Source organism: Egretta garzetta, unplaced genomic scaffold (genome assembly GCF_000687185.1).
Source record: "Egretta garzetta isolate BGI_Z169 unplaced genomic scaffold, ASM68718v1 scaffold118, whole genome shotgun sequence".
Lineage (NCBI taxonomy): Eukaryota > Metazoa > Chordata > Aves > Pelecaniformes > Ardeidae > Egretta > Egretta garzetta.
In genome coordinates, this window is record NW_009260484.1 from 3,966,228 (window position 1) to 3,985,509 (window position 19,282).

The window sequence follows — 19,282 nt, forward strand, 5'->3', positions numbered from 1 at the left end:
AGTTTTCCTAATGTCCAACCTAAACCTGCCCTGGTACAACTTCAGCCCATTTCCCCTCGTGACCTATCATGTTACCGGGGAGAAGAGGCCGACCCCCACCTCCCTACACCTTCCTTTCGGGTAGTTGTAGTGGACTACCAGAGGACCACAGGCGTCCCCCGCAGCTCCCTGGTCACCCGGGTGCCCCGTTCCTGCCTGCGCCCTGACGGCCGGCACCGCACCCCGTGCCCCGCCTCGAGGGCCTGGTGTGCTTCCTGACCCTTACCGTTCACAGCGTTTCTCGAGGTGCGCCCCCCTTCCCCAGAGCAGGAGCTGCCCTGGTCCCTGGCTGCTCAGACATGATGGGGGCACTTAGAATCATAGAATCGTTTAGGTTGGAAAGGGCCTTTAAGATCATCAAGTCCAACCGTTAACCTAACCCTGCCATCCCACCACTATGCCATGTCCCTAAGCAGCTCCTCTACCCATCTTTTAAACACCTCCAGGGATGGGGACTCGACCACTTCCCTGGGCAGCCCCTTCCAGTGCCTGACAACCCCTTCCATGAAGAATTTTTTCCTTATGTCCAGCCTGGTTGCCCTGGTGCAACTTGAGGCCATTTCCCCTTGTCCTGTCACCCATTACCAGGGAGAAGAGGCCGACCCCCACCTCGCTACAGCCTCCTGTCAGGCAGTTGTAGAGGGCGATCAGGTCTCCCCTCAGCCTCCTCTTCTCCAGGCTGAACAACCCCAGTTCCCTCAGCCGCTCCTCATCAGACTTGTGCTCCAGACCCCTCACCAGCTTCGTTGCTCTCCTCTGGACACGCTCCAGCAAAGCAACATCTTTGCTGTAGGGAGGGTCCCAAAACTGAACACACCTGAGGCTTTGATCACCTCACTGCAGCTACTGTCAACCTGCTGGCCTCCATGACCAGGCACTGAGACGATGGGAGCTGACAGCACTTGACTGCTGGGCCCGTGGAGCTCCGCCAAACCTAGGCGGCAAAAGGCCCTGTGGGGACAAGCAGAGGCCGCGCCCGGGCCCGGGCCCTGCCCCCACTTCCGCCTCCGCTGCCGCCATTTTGCCGTGAGACAGCACCGAGCGGGGCTGAGGAGATGTTGTCCACCGCTGCTTACTCGGACTGCAGGCCCGAGACGGGCTACGAGCTCGGCGCGCCCGTGCAGTACCGCTTCTCGCCCTACACTTTTAACGGAGGGTGAGGAGTCGCGGGGCAGGGAGTGGGGCGGGCTGAGGCACCCTCTTCCCGGGCGAGGGGGCCCTGAGGAGAGTGGCGGTAGGGCTGGGTCTTACTCGTCTTATTCTTGCCTCCCCCCGGCACTTTGTCAGCTCTTCGGGGTGTTCTTGCATGTCCGTGTGGCTTGGCACACTCGGGCTCCCTGAGCTTTTACGGACCAAAAGGACCTCGCGTTCCCCGCAGGGTTGTTTCTTTCTAGTGACTCAGGAAACCCATGTAATGCTCGTATTACCAGCTTTTAAACCTGTAACTGAGTTGAAAGCTACGTTGGCATAACTGGTAAAGGTAGGTGATGTTTTACAGGCACTTGCTCTGGGTTGGTGACAGGAGCTGGCCAGGATAGTATTATTTAGACTTTTTTTTTTTTATAATGCCTAACCGGTTTTTAAAGGATGTCTGTCTGTTATTTAATGATAGCACACATGTGGCAATCACAAAACTAGCTATTTGGAGGTAAATAATATAGGATAACTTCAGATTTAAAAAAGTGATGATAATTTAACTGTCATGGTACTGATGCTTAGTGCTTGGCTGGAGTGTTTTTGCTTGGAGAGCCAAACTGTTTTAGAAGTGTGAATCTTTCATTAGCAGGCATCTAAAATTGCTAGTCCATTGAGTCTGGTTTTTGCATTGTATAGAAACCCTGTTTTACCAAGTTTCCATACAGTTTTTTTGTCAAAGTAGTGAATCATGTACATCTGTTTTCTTCAGTATCTTCTTCCTCCAATCTTAAGTCACACACAGGGATGCGCATAGTGGGAAACGTAGCAAGGAATATAAGATGCTTGACAAAACCAGAGTCTGGATGTAGAACTACTGTCTAATCTGTTCCTCTGTTGCGTAAGAAAATACTTGTGCTAAAAGTCATGATTATATGAATATTCTTCTTAAAGGACTGTGTTGGCAATTGCTGGAGAAGACTTCTCAATCGTTGCCTCTGACACACGGCTGAGTGAAGGTTATGCAATTCACTGCCGGGACAGTCCAAAATGCTACAAACTGTAAGTCCAGATCTTGTAAGAATTGATACAGATGAAAGGTCTTTCCTATTGATGAACATGTCACCTGCCTGGAATGATTTATCACTTCCTTTAAGCAGAATTGTCAGAAAGAAAGGATAGTAACAAAATCGATTTTGGAGTTCATGATGACTCTTGCTGTAATGCAAGATGTGATGTTGTAAATACAGCCAGATTTCTTGTTGCATGCTCTTAAAGTTAGCTGATAACAGAACATTTTTAGCATGATACAAGGCTTAATATTAGCTAGGTGGACTTTTAGCTGGATAATCAAAAGAACTTTTATCTTAACCATAGCAAAACTTGGGGTAGCTGGTTCTGCTTCATCAGGACGCTTGGTGTTGGTATGCAAGTGTCCCCACAGCTGCCAGTGGTACTGTGTCTCTAGTCAACTATCTGGCACTTCAAAGAGGTGTTTGTTTTAGGAGAGGTAAACCTGTCAGTAGTTCCATTATTGAACTTTTTATGCTCATCGTATGCTTAGATTGACTTGCCCTCGGTTTAAAAATACATATTGTTTACATTCTTTTGACTGTGGCAGGTGCTTACCTAATAGGCTGCCATCAGCTATGTAAACAATTTTTTTGTTAATGTTTTTTTATTGATGACACAAGATCATATGAACTTCTGTTTCTCCTGGCTAGCTCCTTATTCTATCTTTGACTTTCTGATACTGTTCAAATGGAAATTACTGTGGTACAATCTGCATATTGCACGTGATGGCTCTGTGTAATTCTAGTGACAGGCTGAGAGAAGATTTCAGCTTAAATTGTTTTCTGAATGACTGCTTTGTGTTAATCTGTAAGTAGGTGTGAATGGTTGTAGACTCTCACTAATTCACTAGAATTTAAATTTCACATGTACGTCCCTGTAGTTAGCATTCATTAAAGGTTTTGAAACTGAGGAAAGAGCTAACCTTCTGTGATTCATCCACAGCCAGGTACCTTCTGTTTTGCTGACACAGAAAACCACATACAGCATAAATGTTACATGCCCGTGGCACAGTCTTAATGCAGTCCTCTCCCCAGAAGGATTAAAACTGGGCCAAGTGGTACGGTGTAACAGGCTTCCCGTTGCAAAACAGATCCTCTAGCAAGACTGAATGATGGTAATAGCTACAGTTAGGGGTGCATGAAGAAATAAAGAATTTCTTTTTGTCGGTCTTGCTGTGGAAGTCAGTGGATTGAAGACTGACATCTGCCTGGTGCTGCACTTAATGAGTCCTCTCCAAGATGCAGGTTGCAGCTACCTTTTGTAAACAAAATATCTGTTGCTACATTTTAGACAGCTGTTTCTGATAGTGTTAGAGAAACTGAAAATACATTTGGTGTTTTCATAATTATCTACTGTGTAAGAAAGTGGTATAGTTCATACTAAATCTAAAAACACAACAAAACTTTACATTTTACAGAACAGAACAAACGGTCATTGGATGCACTGGTTTCCATGGCGACTGCCTTACCCTTACTAAAATCATCGAAGCAAGATTAAAGGTAGCTAACTATCTTGTATTTAGAAACTTGTATTCTTAGTATCATGTTTGAGACTAAAAATACGATATGTTTTAAATACAGTTTTTGCTGGTTTTCTTCAAGTGTTTGTACCATAGCTATGGCTGTATAACTAGTGAAAGATCAGGCAGGAGAAATTGATGCTGTGTTCTTACTAGCTGGAGAGGATAATGTTAATGAGGCAACATCTGTTCTTTGCAGAACTTTGGACAAACGTGAATTTTTGGCTTCTAAGGAGGCTTTACTTTTAGACCAGTGTGTTTTCAGTAGTCATGCTAGTTAATAATCTTGCTTAGCATGAGATTATTCTGTAGGGAAGTTACAGAAAATGTAATTCTGATTGAGTGTAAAATTTAGTGGTTTGACTTTCTTCTTGCACGTGCGGTACCATTTGCAGATGTACAAGCACTCCAATAACAAGACCATGACTACTGGGGCTATTGCAGCGATGCTGTCTACAATTCTGTATTCTCGACGTTTCTTTCCTTACTACGTTTACAACATAATTGGTGGACTTGATGAAGAAGGTAAGACTTTAAACAGAGAAGAGGGACTAAGTTTCTGTAGCTGAATAGCTATCCTTTGACATCTCTGGTGTGCTGATGGAATAATGAAGGTTGTGCTCCTGTTCCTAACGCCTACCTTCAGGCATTACGGTACTTGCACAGGTCAAATGCGTATTATGCATCTGACTTGTTTCGTAGTTTCCACTACTAACTTGATCTTCCATTTCTGAAGGTCTGAAAGTCTAAAAACTATGTTATAATTATTTGATTACAAGTGAAGCATGCTAACGTTGCTTACCTCTCATACTCTAGACTGAAATGCTTTGTAACAGCTTTGCTGGAATTCTTAATTGTGTCTTTAAAGGAGATGTTAGCAGTAAAATTGCATATATTTTACTCGGGCTTGTCAGTGTGGTAGAGGTTATTAAATACAAAGGTTTACTCCAGAAACAGGTTTCTACAAAGAGTTTTTTAAATGCTAACTAATCTCTTAATGAAAATCATGACTTCTACATGGAAGCTGTAGTTTACTGTATAGCCCTTCTAGGACTTACTGGGCTCTTCTCCAGTGATTTGGTTGGGTTGCTGAAATGCTGTGTTCTCTGGCTTTGAGCAGGAGCTCAGAGATGGTCTTGTTTGGATAATTTCAACCATTCCCCAGAGCTGGTTGTTACCGTTAAGTTACACGGCTTTTCTAGTCTTGCTAAGACATGTCTATGATATGTGGAGTCTGGAAAGGGATTAGTCTGCCCTGCTTAATGGTAAGCCTCAGGCAGCAATTGATAAGAATATGAGTGCAGGTTTGCATGCACAGGCTTAATTTGGGTGCAGCAATACTGATTTGTTCTGATTTAGTGTTACTTTCTGGATCTGCTAGCTTTCTCAGGGCTGCTCAGCTACCTGTGCTGCGCTGCCAAGTGCACTGGCCAGTTTATTAAATAGGGCATAGCCTGTCTGAACAGAAAGGAAGAGCTTGGCCAGGTGCTGCGTTTTGACTAACATGTCTTTACCAAATACTGATGCTTCAGAGGTACAGCGTGTCTGCCCCTCTGATGCTGCCGCAAGTTAATAAAGATTTGCACAACGTGGCCTGACTCCAGAGGGAAGTGTGTAAGAGACCAGAGCATCACCTCTGGTTCTGGGAAGGCGATGCAGAGGCATCCAAGCACTCTCTCTGGAGGTAGTTCAAGAACTGTATTGTTCAAGAACGATGGCTAAACTGCCTCTTTCCACTAGCTTTAGAACCAGCAGAGCTCTTTGTAGAGCACTGTGCTCTGGCACATTCTCCTGCTTTGATTATTCTGCATCAGCACTTTTTCTGTGGTAAGTACTGTAGAAAATGTCTATTAGAGCATGGTTGTAGCTTAAATTTTGAAAATAACCTTGCATATAATACCAGGTCACAACCAGAGCGGGCCTACTGTACAAAGCATTGTCTGAACATACTGCAGTATTATTTGGTAAAGGTTTGCTGTGTTCTCTGGTACTCCAGAGGCTGCTTATGGAGAGAGCTAGTTTTTGATCTAAATACTTATCTGTATTGAGAATCTTTCTGGATTGTGATTACATACTTGGTTTTTTTCCAGGAAAGGGAGCAGTATATAGCTTTGATCCAGTGGGCTCATACCAGAGAGATTCTTTCAAAGCAGGTGGATCAGCAAGTGCCATGCTGCAGCCCTTGCTTGATAACCAGGTAAAATAGTTCTCTTCTCTTTTTTTTTTTTTTTTTTTTTTTTTTTTTTTTTTTTCTTCCCAAATTACCTCAGTAAACATTTGTGACATTCAAATTACTGTAACTCGACTTTGGGGAATATTACTTTTGAGAAAAGTTTTAAATGTATTACAGGTAGGACTGTTAATCCATACATTTATAAATTGTGTGGCTCTACCTTCTCAGGAGAAATCAAAGTTTTGCTTTAGAATCTGTTTAGGTTTTTAATATGCTATGAACAGTGGACTGCCTGTTTAAAATACAGGTAAATGTTTTAACTGGGGAATTATATTTCCCATAAGCTGTTTGGGTGGGGTTTTTTTTTTTTTTTTTCTCTAGCTGATAACATAAATATGCCTGTTATTTAGCATGAAATAATACTAAATTAAGAAGACAGAATTAGTAGGTGTATAGAATACATTTTATCACATAACACGCGCTTGTACAAAACTTAAGATTTTTAAACAACTCGGACACTATTTTATAAGAATGTTCTCACATAAAACTGCTGGAAACATTCAATTAAATCTGTCTAAAAATACTTGAAGAATATTTCCATATTTAGTTGAAGTTGTTAATTGTTGCATGAGAGAAATACTAAAGCACGTTTTACTCATTTTATTCTCTGATGTTGGCATTGGTATTGTTTAGTCACTTGAGCCTAATGTCAACACAATTTCTGTGCTTAAAAAAGCCACAATCACTCTTAGTTCTTGTCAGCTGAGAAAGAAATAGAATCCTTTTTTTTTTTTTTCTTTTTTAAACAACTCCAGGTTCTCAACCCCCTCTTAGTTTATTTTCATCAGTTCAAAACTATCTTCCACAGAAACAAAGTTGCCATAAGTTGCTTTTTATGGCTTATGAGTTTGAGGCATAGTAAGTGATTTTTTCCCCTCCTTTTCCAGTCCTGATGCTTAAGTTTGTCAGCTGTTCAACCACTGTTCAACAGGACTGGTTATGCTCCCATATAGACTGTTACTGTTGAATTCTAGGTTCCTTTAGGAATACTTGCTTTTACGAAATGTTCCTAACTACAACAGGCTTGTGTACAGTTCTGATACCGCTAACCCAGTGAGAAGTTTCTGAAGAATTAGGTCAGTTCAGATCTGAATATTCATTGCGATCGTGTGTGCTGAATGGGCAGGAGGAGCTGTGTAGATGGGATCTGCTTCTAGTCACTTTTGTAAGAGAATCAGTGTTGGCAAAGTTCTGATCACGCAGCTGTAAACTGTGCGGAGGAGTTCTTCTGCCAGCCTTGGGTTTCTAAAACAGACCAACCATTTCTTCTTTTCAAGTTGTCTAAATCTGCTCATTCTAGTGCAGCAACTGAAACAGCTTTTGTGCTAGATGTATCCTGCTTCCTTTAAAACACATTTTCATCTTTTCTTAGATTGGCTTCAAGAACATGCAAAATGTGGAACATGTACCTCTGACCCTGGAGAAGGCTTTGCAGCTGGTTAAAGATGTCTTTATTTCTGCTGCTGAGAGAGATGTGTACACTGGGGATGCACTTAAGATTTGCATTGTCACAAAAGATGGAATTAAAGAGGAAACTGTCCAATTACGAAAAGACTAATGCAGTTCACTTATAAATACGTAATCTATAATGTACAATTTACCTGTATTATGTCGTATTAAATTTTTTCAAGAAGTTCAACTGCTGTAATGCTGAGTATTTTCTACCTTTGTTAGAAGTGACAGTGTGTTTCAGAAACTCCTGAATACAGAAACATGAACTGCTCTCGTTCATGGTAAGGAAGGGGCTAAGAGTTACAAGTCAGTTTCTTTAATCTCAACCTGTTGATCAATCTAATTCCAATGTCAGTTTAATCCCCTTCTTGCAATCCTTTATGCTGCACTATGGAGGAGTTTAAACTTTCGAAAATTCCAGTTTGCAGGCTTTTCTGATAATGCTTTCAGTTCAGCCTTGGTTTAGTGAGAAAAGCATTTGTTGTGTTCATGCTGCCTTCTCTGTGCTTCATAGCTTGCTTTTCCTATCTTGTCCTTTCTGACATGTTGTCCTGGTGTTTGACTTCTCTGTACTTCTTTACAGAGACTATAAAGAATCACCTGAAACAGATTTCTCTAAGAGGGAAGAACGTTAAATGGAATCTTACAGAATTTAGTGCTGGACTCTGCATCTGGGCTCACCTCTACGTGTTCCTATTCAGTTAATGCCCAAAATCAGAAGCATCATCCTTTTCTAGCTACTGATGGAAAATAACTCAGTATGGCGATTCCCAAAGGCCTGTTAGTGTCTGGGGGCTTTGTTAGCCCTACTGCTGCTTTGTGTTCTTGGGAAATTGCATCATGTGTAGACCGTTTGTCTGATGCGCTGTATAGCACTCCTGGAAATCGGCTCGAGTACTAGGGCCTTTGGAAAAGCAGAGCTGCATCATCAAGGGCAAAATAATCTTCTCTTGCCCAGCAATCCTTTTCACAGTCTGTAGTTGTTTAGAAAAGGACGTATAAAATACCTTGTTGCTTGAGGTGGCATACTTGTTTTTTAAAAGAACGATTTTGCTGATGTGTTTGACCATACCATAACCTTGTCTCCTGTTTGGAGGTTGCCAACTGCCTTCTGTGCAGCATTTCGGGTGCTGTGCATTTTTCCTAGCTCTGGCTAGTCTTCACCAGCAACTGTAGTCTCAGGCTTTCTAGACTGTTTAAGTAGTGGGCAGCATTTTGAACCGTATTGTGTCACACAACTAGCGCATTTAACCTGGCTCTAGCGGTGTTCAGGCAATCCAGTGAGTGGGAACTCGGGCAGTGGCCGTTTCCCAAAGCGGTCGTGAAAACACTTGACCACGGGGTGCCACTGTTGGGCAGAGTAAGGAGGGAACGCCTCATCCCTGGGTAGTTGGGCAGTAAGGGAGGAGCACAGCATCCCAGTCTAAATAGCGCAGGGGCTGAAGTCACTCTGTTACTTCTGTAAAATTAAAGTGCTTTAAGCTCAGCTCTCTTGGCTACCCGGTTTATGTTGAATTGCTCGAGTGTTTTACGATAGATTGTTACAGCTTTATGCAGAGTTGGTGAAGTCTAGTGAAACCAAAGAGTATTTCAGTCGCAAAGAAAAGCAGCTGAGGGCAACAAGGTGCCATGCCTGCCTTTGGGGCAGATATGTTTGCAGTATGCAAGATCTAAACAGCAGGCAGAAGGGTAAGAAACAAGGGGAACCATCTAATTTGTACCTGAATTACTTTAATGATGTTCTTACAGGGTGCCAAACATGCAGGAGAGTTGCACAGATTAAATTTAAAAAAAACTTTTATAAATTTGGATGCTTTTATATGTAAGGGTAAATTTTGCATTCAAAATAAATGCATGTCCAACAGACTTTTAGGAATGACTTGGTTTAGTTTGAGGCATCTAGGCCTGTCTCTGCAAGTTCTTTTAGGAGAAGTATGAGGTGGCTGGAGTGTTAATGTCTCCTTTGCAACCTCGGAAGAGATACAACAGGTATGAGGGATGCAGGCTTTCCTGCCTCTGTGTGTCTGTGCTGGCCTGTTGGAGCACTTGTGCAGAAGAGATGACCATTTTGTATCCTTTTCAGCTGCCCGTTTCCCTGCAGAGCACACCTGGCTGAAGAACCAGCAGGGGATGGAAGCTTTTTCACAGGCTCGTTGAGCTGAAAATACCAAGGTGGCACCACATTCACCCCCTCTGTGGATGGGTTTGGAACCAGTGGCATGGGAAGGTTTGTTTCCCAATTTGTTTTTAACTTCCCAGTTATGCCTTTGCCTGATGTCACCACCACTCATGCTCAGAGTTGGGAGTTGCAGGAGTGACAGAAGATGCGTGAGCACGAAAACGTTCACGGGCCGCTCAGCTAGAAGTTACGTGCTTGCTCATTAGTATTAAAACACATTCAAAAATTACACTTTCAGATGCATCTTACAGATAAAAGGCACCAAGGGTTTGGGGGTTTTTTTAATCCACCGAGTTACTGAGCTTTCTTTGCGAAGATTGTCATCCCCTGGGGCTGGAAGCTAGGAATGCCCCGGCTGCCTGCAGCTCCCCTTAGTGCTGTGCCTGTGCTTCCTATGTATAAATCAGGTCAGTAGTCGCCTCGCACAACGTCTGCAATGTAGATTAATAGTTTATGAAGCACTTTGAGCACTATCTGGTTACAGAATTGTCCAGGCCGGTAGGCTGTGGAGGTGCAGCTAAGCAAAACACATGCACCAATGCCGCTTAGGGTTGCTAGAAGCAGAGGTCTGGATTTGGCAGATCTCCTTGGCCAGGGATTAGATTTCTTTTAATACCACTTTATGCAAGAGAAAGGAGGGAGAGGGCAAATGTTTATCTTGCAATACTTTTTCTTAGTATTAAGCTCGTTACGTGTGTATTTCAAAAGAGAGCTGTGCTGGAGGATTTGACTAATCTCGGAGCGAGCGCTTCTGACCACCCCATTCAAGAACTTGCAAGTGCTGGGGTGTGTAACAAGAACAGGGAGCAGCGGTGGCAGCAGCAGCAGCTAGCTCGACTTCAGCTGCCGCGGTACTGAGGGCCACCTTAAGATGGCAATAGTTAGTTGCTGTCACAGGCTTCAACACAATTATGCTGGGGTAAAAATAGTCGCACATACTTCACCGGTTTCCCACTATAATGTGCTTTGCGGTGCTGTTTGTTGAGGAGATGGGAGGCTTTATTTTGATCTCAGCCAAATGGCAGCAATACTGCTGCTTATATAAGGGACCATAGGAGGTCAGAATCAGCCTTAAAAGCTAGGTTTGTAATAAAGTGGACCTTGCTTTATTTTTGGACATGTTTTCAGCAATATTGTTTATGTGCCAAATCCATTTTGTATACAGGGGAGGGGGCTTGTTACTGTGGAAAGTGAAAATGTGTGGCAGGACATGTGTACCGCATATATGTGTCTAAAAGTTTAGTTTATCATTCACTATATCAGTCAAGGATTAGTTCAATTTTCCTTTAACTAAACCCAAGACTTTCTTGAGGCTGGATCATAAAATGTTGGTTTATAAACCAAATGCTGAGCTTTCTCGCTCCAAGATGAAATTCTTCCTCTTACAGTGAGGTATGCCTGCAGCACTACGTGTGCCTCGGTGTGCTGGGAGTCAGGAGTGGCCCGCTTCTGTTTTATTGCCATTTCCTAGAGAAAACCATTTAAATGGAAATTATAAAACATGATTTGAAGTACAGCAGTTTAAAGTGGCCCTACTGCAAATTACTCCTTTACATCATTTATTTACTTAGGGGACAAAGTTGTAACTTCCCACACTTGAAAAAACTTTTTTTCTGATAGCCCAGAATCATCTGTCCTGGAAAGCAAGAGAAAGCTGCCTGGGAGAGTGATCTCAAGGTCGCGATTCAGGATTTTACAAACCTAAGCCTGGGGAGAAGTGGCAGGAGCAAGTGGGGAATGATTAAAGCAGTGTTCATGTGAATCTGAGTGAAATAAAGTACTCCAGTTTCTCACCAGGCTGGTAGAATAGCAGTTTAGGAGCATAAAGCAATTGCTGTCTTGTTCAGGTTTTCTCATCCAGAGTCAGGAACCAACTTTTGGAGTGGAAGGGGTTTGGAAACAACAGCTTTCCAATTCCAGCTTCTCTTTCTTTCAGCTGTTGCTTTTGTTTAGTGTGAATGTCCTTTGCTTTCAGGCCATTTGGGGCAGTCGTAAACCAGACAATATGGCACATGGGCCTGAAGTTAACTAAGATTTGTCTCCAGATCTGCCTTCTCAAGCCAAATTCCTTCTGAGAAGGGGTTTTGTCTGTGTGAGTGCAACAGAGTGAGACCAGCCTTATACGCTTTCAACTCTAATATGTAGTTAGTTTAATTGTATGGACCATTTTATGTCCACTTCCTTTTCTAAGCAGTTTCAACAAAGTATTCATAATTACAAAAACATGGTTTAGCAGAAAAACAAACAAAAAATCCTCAGTATCTTTCCTGTTAGGCTGTTCTTGGCCCTTTTCCTAACAGTTGCTGGCAAAGTTCAACTTCTCTGTTCATTTCAGAGGCTCAAGTGGGGGTAGGGATGGACTTACTGTAGCCTACAATAATTAATATTCTTTGGCACAAGACACACGTTAAAGGGGCACTGGCAAGAGAGTAGTCACGGTACCAAAAATTCAACCAGCCCTCTGCACTTTAGAGCAAAGAACCATAAAAGGAAAGTTAAAAAACCCGGATTCCCGTTTTTGCTGAGGAAGAAGAACAAGATGTGGAGGACTGCAAGTTGTACTGTAGTGTTACAGATACTTGAGGGTTGGGGTAAAGTGCTTTTTGGCTTACCTGAGACCTACCTGACTTCTCTGAAACGCTAGATATTTCCATTGCTTGCCTTTCTCCAGCCACACAACTTTGGTGATCTCCTTGGTGGTTCTACGAGTCACCAATGGGCTGATTTGCCCAGGTGCCCATCCCAGTGTGGGCAGGTGACAACTCCAGCACCTGGCCCACTAAAGTGGCTTAGCCAGACGGGACTGCAACCCCACTGGACCAATGCTCTGTTTAACCAGGCTTTGTGAAAACCACCTGTACTCAGCTTGGCGGTCGGGTCTGGTGGATGGTCGAGCTGTTTATTGGTCTCTCACTGCTTTGCTCTTGTACTGGAGACCTTGGGTGGCTCAGCCGAGTGCCTCTTCTCTTTTCTCCACAACCAGCCTGGGCGGTGAGGGATGCTGTAGAGCGCCTTGGGAGCCTGTCGAGCTACCATCAGCCCATCCTCAAACATACCAGCAGAAAATGTGTAGCTTGCTTATGCAACCTTTGCAAAGGACCTCACGCACTGAGACAGCAGAAGGTTAAGAGGCTTGGGGGAGGGGCGGGGGGAGAGGGGAAAAAAAAAAGGGAAGGGGGGGCTTTTTCCCAGGTTTTATATAAGCAACCATTTTGGAGAAAGCTGCATTCCAGTGTCGCTGCCTTATGCTTGATCTGAACTTTTCTTGACATGTACCCTTGAATGCAGAACGGTTGACACAATCTCCATTAAGTCCCATGGCAAACAAACATTTTGGTGCGGCTGGTATTTGTTTGCTAGTTGCAGACAAGTCGATCTCATTAGAACTGCATTTACAACTTTTGCCAAGCGTTTTGAAACTGGTTGACACGCGCAACAGCTGCCTGAGCTGGAATGGCATTCCATTCCCCGCCTCCATCTTATTAGCGCAGGGAATGGCTTGATTAATGACAATTAGATGGGATTTTTTAAAAATGAAAGATAATTTGTCTTTGGAAGAGCCGTGCAGTGTGTTTTCATTCTCTGATTTAAAATAAGCCACAAAGTCTGGGGTTTTATGGCTTTTCACAAAAGCCAAGAGAAGTGCTCACCCAGAACTAACCCACAAAATTTGAAGTAAAAACATTTTAAAGGGTGATGCAAAGTGTTTTCAGCTGGTACTTAGTGAGGCTTTTACATTAAACTGCTCTCTAAAAACACAACCCGACAAGAAGATTTGAGTGGTGACACTTAGATTTTCCTCATACGACTCCAGCATGGGGATCGCTGAGCGAGGCAGGAGAAGGAACACTTTGCTGTCCACAGCTTATTGCACCGTAAGCGATGCCAAACAGAATTCACACAAGCTCATGTGAAGACCAGCGCAATATGTGGCTCAGCCTGGGCTATGCATTTGTTAGACTGATGTCTAGCAAAGTTTAGCAAGAGTCCTTAACTCTTCAAAGATGTCACCTGGGTTGCCAGTGGCAGTGGCTCCTGGCCAGCCAGCCAGTTTCAGCCAGAGCATGCACTTGGTCACAGCCAAAAGCGTTTCCGCAGGAACACCATTCCCCCTCATTTCTCCAGGCCCTCAGTGCAGAGCTGTTGAACAGGCAGGCTCTTGATTCAGTGCAGGCTGTTACAGATAAACCATCAAATGTAATTTGTTTGGCTTTACAGCCTTTAAAGTCAGGGGCTGCAGTGCCCTTCACCTCTGTTAAGATACTTCTCCAGCGAATGGACACTCTGCGTCAAACTTGGTGAAGCACCAAACAGCCAAGGTGCTCTTCTCCGAGCATCTGGGGAGTCAGAGTGGCCAAAGCAGCATCTATATGCAGGTGTTCACATGCCTAATTTAACCCATAAAACTCCTGCACGAACATTTAAGAGGGGTTTCTGGCATTTTAGTTTAAACCCCATGTCAGGTTTAAGCCCAGTGTTGGCACGAAAGCTGCCCTCATTTTCACTCTGTGCCCAGACCAGGAGCTCTGAGCTCCAATTCATGCTCCCAGTTAAATTCAGCTATGGTGCTAGAAGTCATCATTACAGTTAAAATTAAAAAAGGACAGTGAATCAGGGTCCTGAAATAAGTGAGGTCCTTTTGCCTGGTTGACCCAGATTTAAAAAAAAAAAAAAAAAAAAAGGACTTCTCATAAGATAATGCAGTTGCAGCGGTGTAACTAATATTTCAACCTGCACAGGTAGAGGGTTTTTTCCATAAGCTGTTCAAAGCCAAAATGCATTTTCGAGCTACTCCAAGAATCTAGTTTCTATGAAAGACTACACCAATCTGCCCTTTCCTTGCACCATTTCCTACTCACACTCTCGCTAACAAGAAGAAACATCAAGGCCAAGCTATCCCACAGAGACTCATGGATGGTCCTGGAGTGCCCAGTCTGAGATCCCAGAAGCAGTCTTGCCTCTGAACTGGCGACTACAAGCCAGATATTTGTTGATTTTTAACTGAATTGCTCCGGGTAGTCTCAGTGCAGAGAAGGTAAAGTCGGAGGTGGTCTGATGCATTCAAGCTTCACCTTAGAAGATATGGGATGAGTTCACAGAGACGCAGGTTCCTGTCGACCTCTGCATCCACATCCTAACCCACGCCCAGGCGCTTGGTCAGCCAGCGTGGCTCTAGCTACAGTGTTGGACTACAGGATTGCTGCCTTGTAAGCACTGATTGTAAGTTTTAATGAGACAACCCAATTAGATGGCTTGACAGACCATCACAACAGTGACGCAACTGCGCTCAAGCCCCATTACAGAAGCAGCAGAATTTCAAAGAACTGCTTTAAAAGAAAAGTCACAGAATAGCTCGCACACAGCCCTGCAAACAACAACATCACCCACAGGCTGTGCGGAGCAAGAGGAAGGGCTGGGAGAGTAAAGGCAGAAACAAGACAAGTCAAAGGAATTAATCCAAATACTGATTTTCCCTTTCTAACACTCAGCATGGGCGCAGCTTGGGTTTCAGGTACCACCTATGGAATATAACTGCTTTACATAACTCCCACCGTATTGGTTTGACAGTGCCTACAGAGAGTTATAACACGGCCTTTGCAAAGATGTGCGTGTACCAAATCACTTGTGCCAGGCGGTGCGTTACGTTGTCCTGCAGATACTGACTGATGCGCAGGGCTGTATTCACTGATCCCCCCACACCCGCAAGGCATTCCCTACCCGAAAGCCAGAGGAAGTTTTTATCACCCCCACACCCTGACTTCAGAGGATGAATAGATGGGGATTTTGGAAATTTTTTCTCCCCTTCATCCTCCAGTCAGGAATTGTTCATACACCATCCACAGTCCTTCCTGGCTTGAACTGGGAGGTTGGGCATCCCCACAACTGGCTACAGGCAAGCTCTGTGAATGCCTAGCCCCAACGCACTTGTTTTTAACAGGTTGAGCCCAACATCTTAAACAAGCCAGCTAACAGAGTGTTTGGATGATGCTCCCAGGACAAAATTCCCTTTGGCTTGAGTGATTCTCAGCAGTTGCAATCCTCTTCTTTTGACCAAAAGAAAGGCCAAGTACAAGGTCCAGCATGGCCCCACTTGTCAAACCAGAGAGCATTTTACAAAGCTTTCCAAACAAGCCCCTTTTCCTTATTTTTATATATGTGTCAAGAAAGATCCAAGACTGACAAAGAAGGTAATGAAAGTTGCTGGCTTCTGATACATACGGCTGTGCCTTGTCAGTGTTATTTTCCCTAAATTAAAGACCCATAGACACCCCTCTGCTTGAACACGCACAGCAGAGAATGCAATGTCAAGGCCTGAGCTGATGCTGAGAGGAGCAGTTATTTGTCTTACCCACGAGAGTGAAGGTGACCCTCACGGTGCTGCCACCCTACACTGAGAGAGATGCAGGCAGCGGCTGCGTGGAACATCTGCTCTGCCCTGCAGATGCTGTCCGAGCCTCTCCCCCCAGCCTACTGCCAGATGCGATTCGGGGAAGAGACACCTCCATTGCCATCAGCTCTGACCGAGCCCTGTCCCAGGCTGTCGGTGGGAAGCATCCACTGAGGACATGCTGTGGTTTCTGTCTCAGATCCAGTAACTGTAACGCAGCTGGAGCTGCAACGCAGGCCACCACAGGCTGTAAACTCAGTTTCCCTCCCTGCCTGCTTTTCACGTTAGCACAAATCACTTGACACCACGTGAAGCATCGCTGCCAGCTCTGACAGCCTCTTGGGAAGAGCCAACAGCCTACCACGCATCAGTGGGGGTTTTGCCTTAACACGTCCAAAACGAGCTACCCCAACCCTCGTGAACAAAGAGCAACACTTCAGGAAGAGAACAGATGAACTCTGTAGCGCCACAAATGTGTCTGTATTTGTTTCTGCGGGGTAAAATATCCTGTCAAGTAACAGGTCATTAACACACAGCTAGCTAAGTTTTCAATGAGCTGGTGCCCAACTTCTGTGGTATTGGATGACAACGCAGTGCCTAATAGCCGCAGTGAAATCAAAGGACGTCCCTCTCCTAGCCACTGTGCAGTCATCGCTCTGGCGGTAGGTGATACACTTAGGGAGAGGGGAGATAAGGCAGGGCAACGTGATGCAGAGCAGAAAAGCTGGTCTGCGGGCAGGGAGCTCCCTGCGGGTGCAAGGCGTGTAACAGGTTGGCAGGGTGGGAGATCGCACCCCGGAGCTGCCCTTACAGCCCTTACCCCAGCCCCAGAGAAAGGGATGCACCTCGAGAGCGCGTCCGCTCTGCCCGTGCCTTGCGGGCACCAGTGAAGAGCTGCCACTGCAGGGACGCGGCGGGCAGAGCGCCCGACGACACGGGCCGGCGGGGGGGAGTGCGGCAGAACAGCCGCCTGGTTTTCCACACTCCATCCAGAGCACTAGAGCCAGTGGCGGGTCAGACCTCTGCAGGCATATGTCAGGGGGCAAATAAAAGCCAAACTGCTGTCAAGAGCATAGTGAGCCTACTGCTGTACGCCGAAACGTGGATGTGAGCCTGCAGCGTGCCTCCCTCACAGAGCACCCTGACACCTCTCTGCTGATAGAGTCCTTGCGCCGCTACCCAGGAGGCAGAAAATGAAGCCAAAACAAACAAACAAAAAAAAGCAAGATGGAAGAAAAGCATCACAAGTGGCTTACAACGGCTGCTCATCGCAAGATGAAAGTCTCGGATGCAGTCGCTCCCTGGGTGGCTAGGCCCGTCGGTGAAACGCGGAGCAGTGGGCAGCGGCGCCGCGGGGGAGCAGCAGGGCAAGAGCGAGCACTGCGGCTTACAGGGCTTTCCCTGGCCACAGCTTTGATCCCTATGCCCTGATGGGGAAGCCCAGCAACCGAAGTATGAACTTGAGGTAACACACAGCCACCATGCGAGGCTCTGATGCCTTTCTTGCCCTCAGCCTCTTCCTTCCCGTTTACTCGGGCACCTGCACGACAGCATGTCACGACATGTCAAAACGTGGCATCGTGGCTGGGTGCTCGAGGTGCACCTCCCCTCCACTGCCTCCCCCCTGCCCCCCCGCCACCAAAACCCACCCGAATTTGTCATGATGGCTCAAGAGGGACAGAGGCCAGCTCTCCACCGCCGGCCCCCTCACAATAGAGGATCGCCCTATTTGTGTGCAAAGGAGAGGGGCTGCCGCCCGGGCCGCAGCCCTCGCATCTGTAAGGGCTGGAGACAAGCCCCACAGATAGGCAGAAATCAATAAGCTGGCGGATCAGAGGGCCCGGCAGGGGAGCCGCTCCGTGCCCACGCACAGGGGCCGAACATCTGTCAGGCAAACAAAAAGCAACCCAAGCGGAACAAAAGAGAGGATTATTTTCACTCAAGTTCTTCTTCAGTCTCAGCAGGCAACGTTCAAGCCGTCCTCGCATTCAGACACCGAGGCCTTATGGAGTACGGGCTGTCCGGGAAATGCCAAACGCTGTTATACCAGAAGACAAAAGAGGGGGGGAAAAGAGAAGAAAAAAAAAAAAAAAGTAGATGACAGCGTGACAACTCGATGAAGAAGTGGATGACAAATCTCCACAGCAGCACTTGAAAACAAAAGCTGATGATATCAGCCACACCACAGAAGCACGACACACCAGCACGCAGCCATGGGTGTCCCCAGCACCCTCCCTCGCGTGGAAGGGCAGGGTCGCTGCAGAGCTTCGGCAGAGCTGGCCCCACTCCCCAGCGCCCTCCTCACCTGGAGGGGTCCCAGCTTCACCCGCGAGCCCCCAGCACTCCTGGGGGAGCAAAGGATTTAGGATAAGCTCAGAAACAAGCTGCCATGCCTCTCCCTCGTGCTCGGTGTTAGACAGCAGACATGGTTACTTTGCAGCTTGGTTCCTCAGCACAGCTGTCTCTTCTAATCGGCATGTCACGTGCGTGCTAGAAATAGGTGCAAAAAAGTAAATTCGTGACCAAACAGATTAAGTAAGATCAGATTTGGGCTTAAAATGTCACAAACCTTCATCCTTTCTGAAAGAGAAGACTTCTGTCCTCCAAATCATTTTGCTGTTGAGAACTCCCTGTACTGCATTCACATGCTACTGCTCTGTGCCCTTACGCTGCTGTTGGCTCGGTACATTTTCAAACAATTTTTATTAGAGAAAAACACCCTCTAGGTTTTGGGTTTCTTTTGACAGTTTCACAGCATGTAAGCTGCCTTCATTGCTGAAAGCCAGCGCTATTCTGGATAAAGGTGAACTTCTTTAGTTGGAAGATTCGCACTCTGACCTTGCAGCTCTACACCCATGGATGCATGTACCCCTCAAATCCTAGCCCGCAGCACCCCACAAAACAGATAAGTGTCTCAGCCCTGAAAGTGACTTGCCACAGAAGACGTGGGGCCTCAACGGCATTTTAGGGGGTATCACACAGGTATTTTGAGCCAGCTTCATCTTATTACATTGTGTTTGAGGTGGGGGAGGGATGTGAACTGGAAGAGGTTCTGGCTTAGGGAAGACAGGCACCCATGTTAAAAAACCCCAAAGTAATGATTAAAAAAAAAAAACAAAACAACCCCAAAAATACATACCCAGCTGCCACCTTATCTTAGAAGCACCTAAATTTCCTTTGCATAATTTACAGCGCCAGACACAACTGGGTCAGCTGCCTCAGTGAGAGCTCCAGAATGACCCTTAAAAAGAGTAAGCCCTGGTT

General features: G+C 45.6%; 1 protein-coding gene across 1 annotated transcript; it reads left to right on the plus strand.

Moving 5' to 3' along the window:
* The first annotated feature begins 1,040 nt into the window (after positions 1 to 1,040).
* On the plus strand, positions 1,041 to 7,711 carry PSMB1 (proteasome 20S subunit beta 1). Its single transcript, XM_009644158.2, has 6 exons — positions 1,041 to 1,195; positions 2,128 to 2,235; positions 3,665 to 3,746; positions 4,162 to 4,291; positions 5,857 to 5,963; positions 7,372 to 7,711. The coding sequence occupies exons 1-6, from the start codon at positions 1,095 to 1,097 to the stop codon at positions 7,555 to 7,557; spliced, it is 714 nt and encodes a 237-aa protein (XP_009642453.1). The 5' UTR covers positions 1,041 to 1,094; the 3' UTR covers positions 7,558 to 7,711.
* Positions 7,712 to 19,282: the final 11,571 nt, after the last annotated feature.

What these genes read in the sequence shown, in the direction of transcription:
- PSMB1 (XM_009644158.2), top strand. Translation starts at nt 1,095, where the DNA reads ATGTTGTCCACCGCTGCTTACTCGGACTGCAGGCCCGAGACGGGCTAC. An exon ending in CCCTACACTTTTAACGGAGG is followed by an intron (nt 1,196 to 2,127) that starts GTGAGGAGTCGC and finishes TTCTTCTTAAAG; the next exon opens with GACTGTGTTGGCAATTGCTG. An exon ending in TCATCGAAGCAAGATTAAAG is followed by an intron (nt 3,747 to 4,161) that starts GTAGCTAACTAT and finishes TACCATTTGCAG; the next exon opens with ATGTACAAGCACTCCAATAA.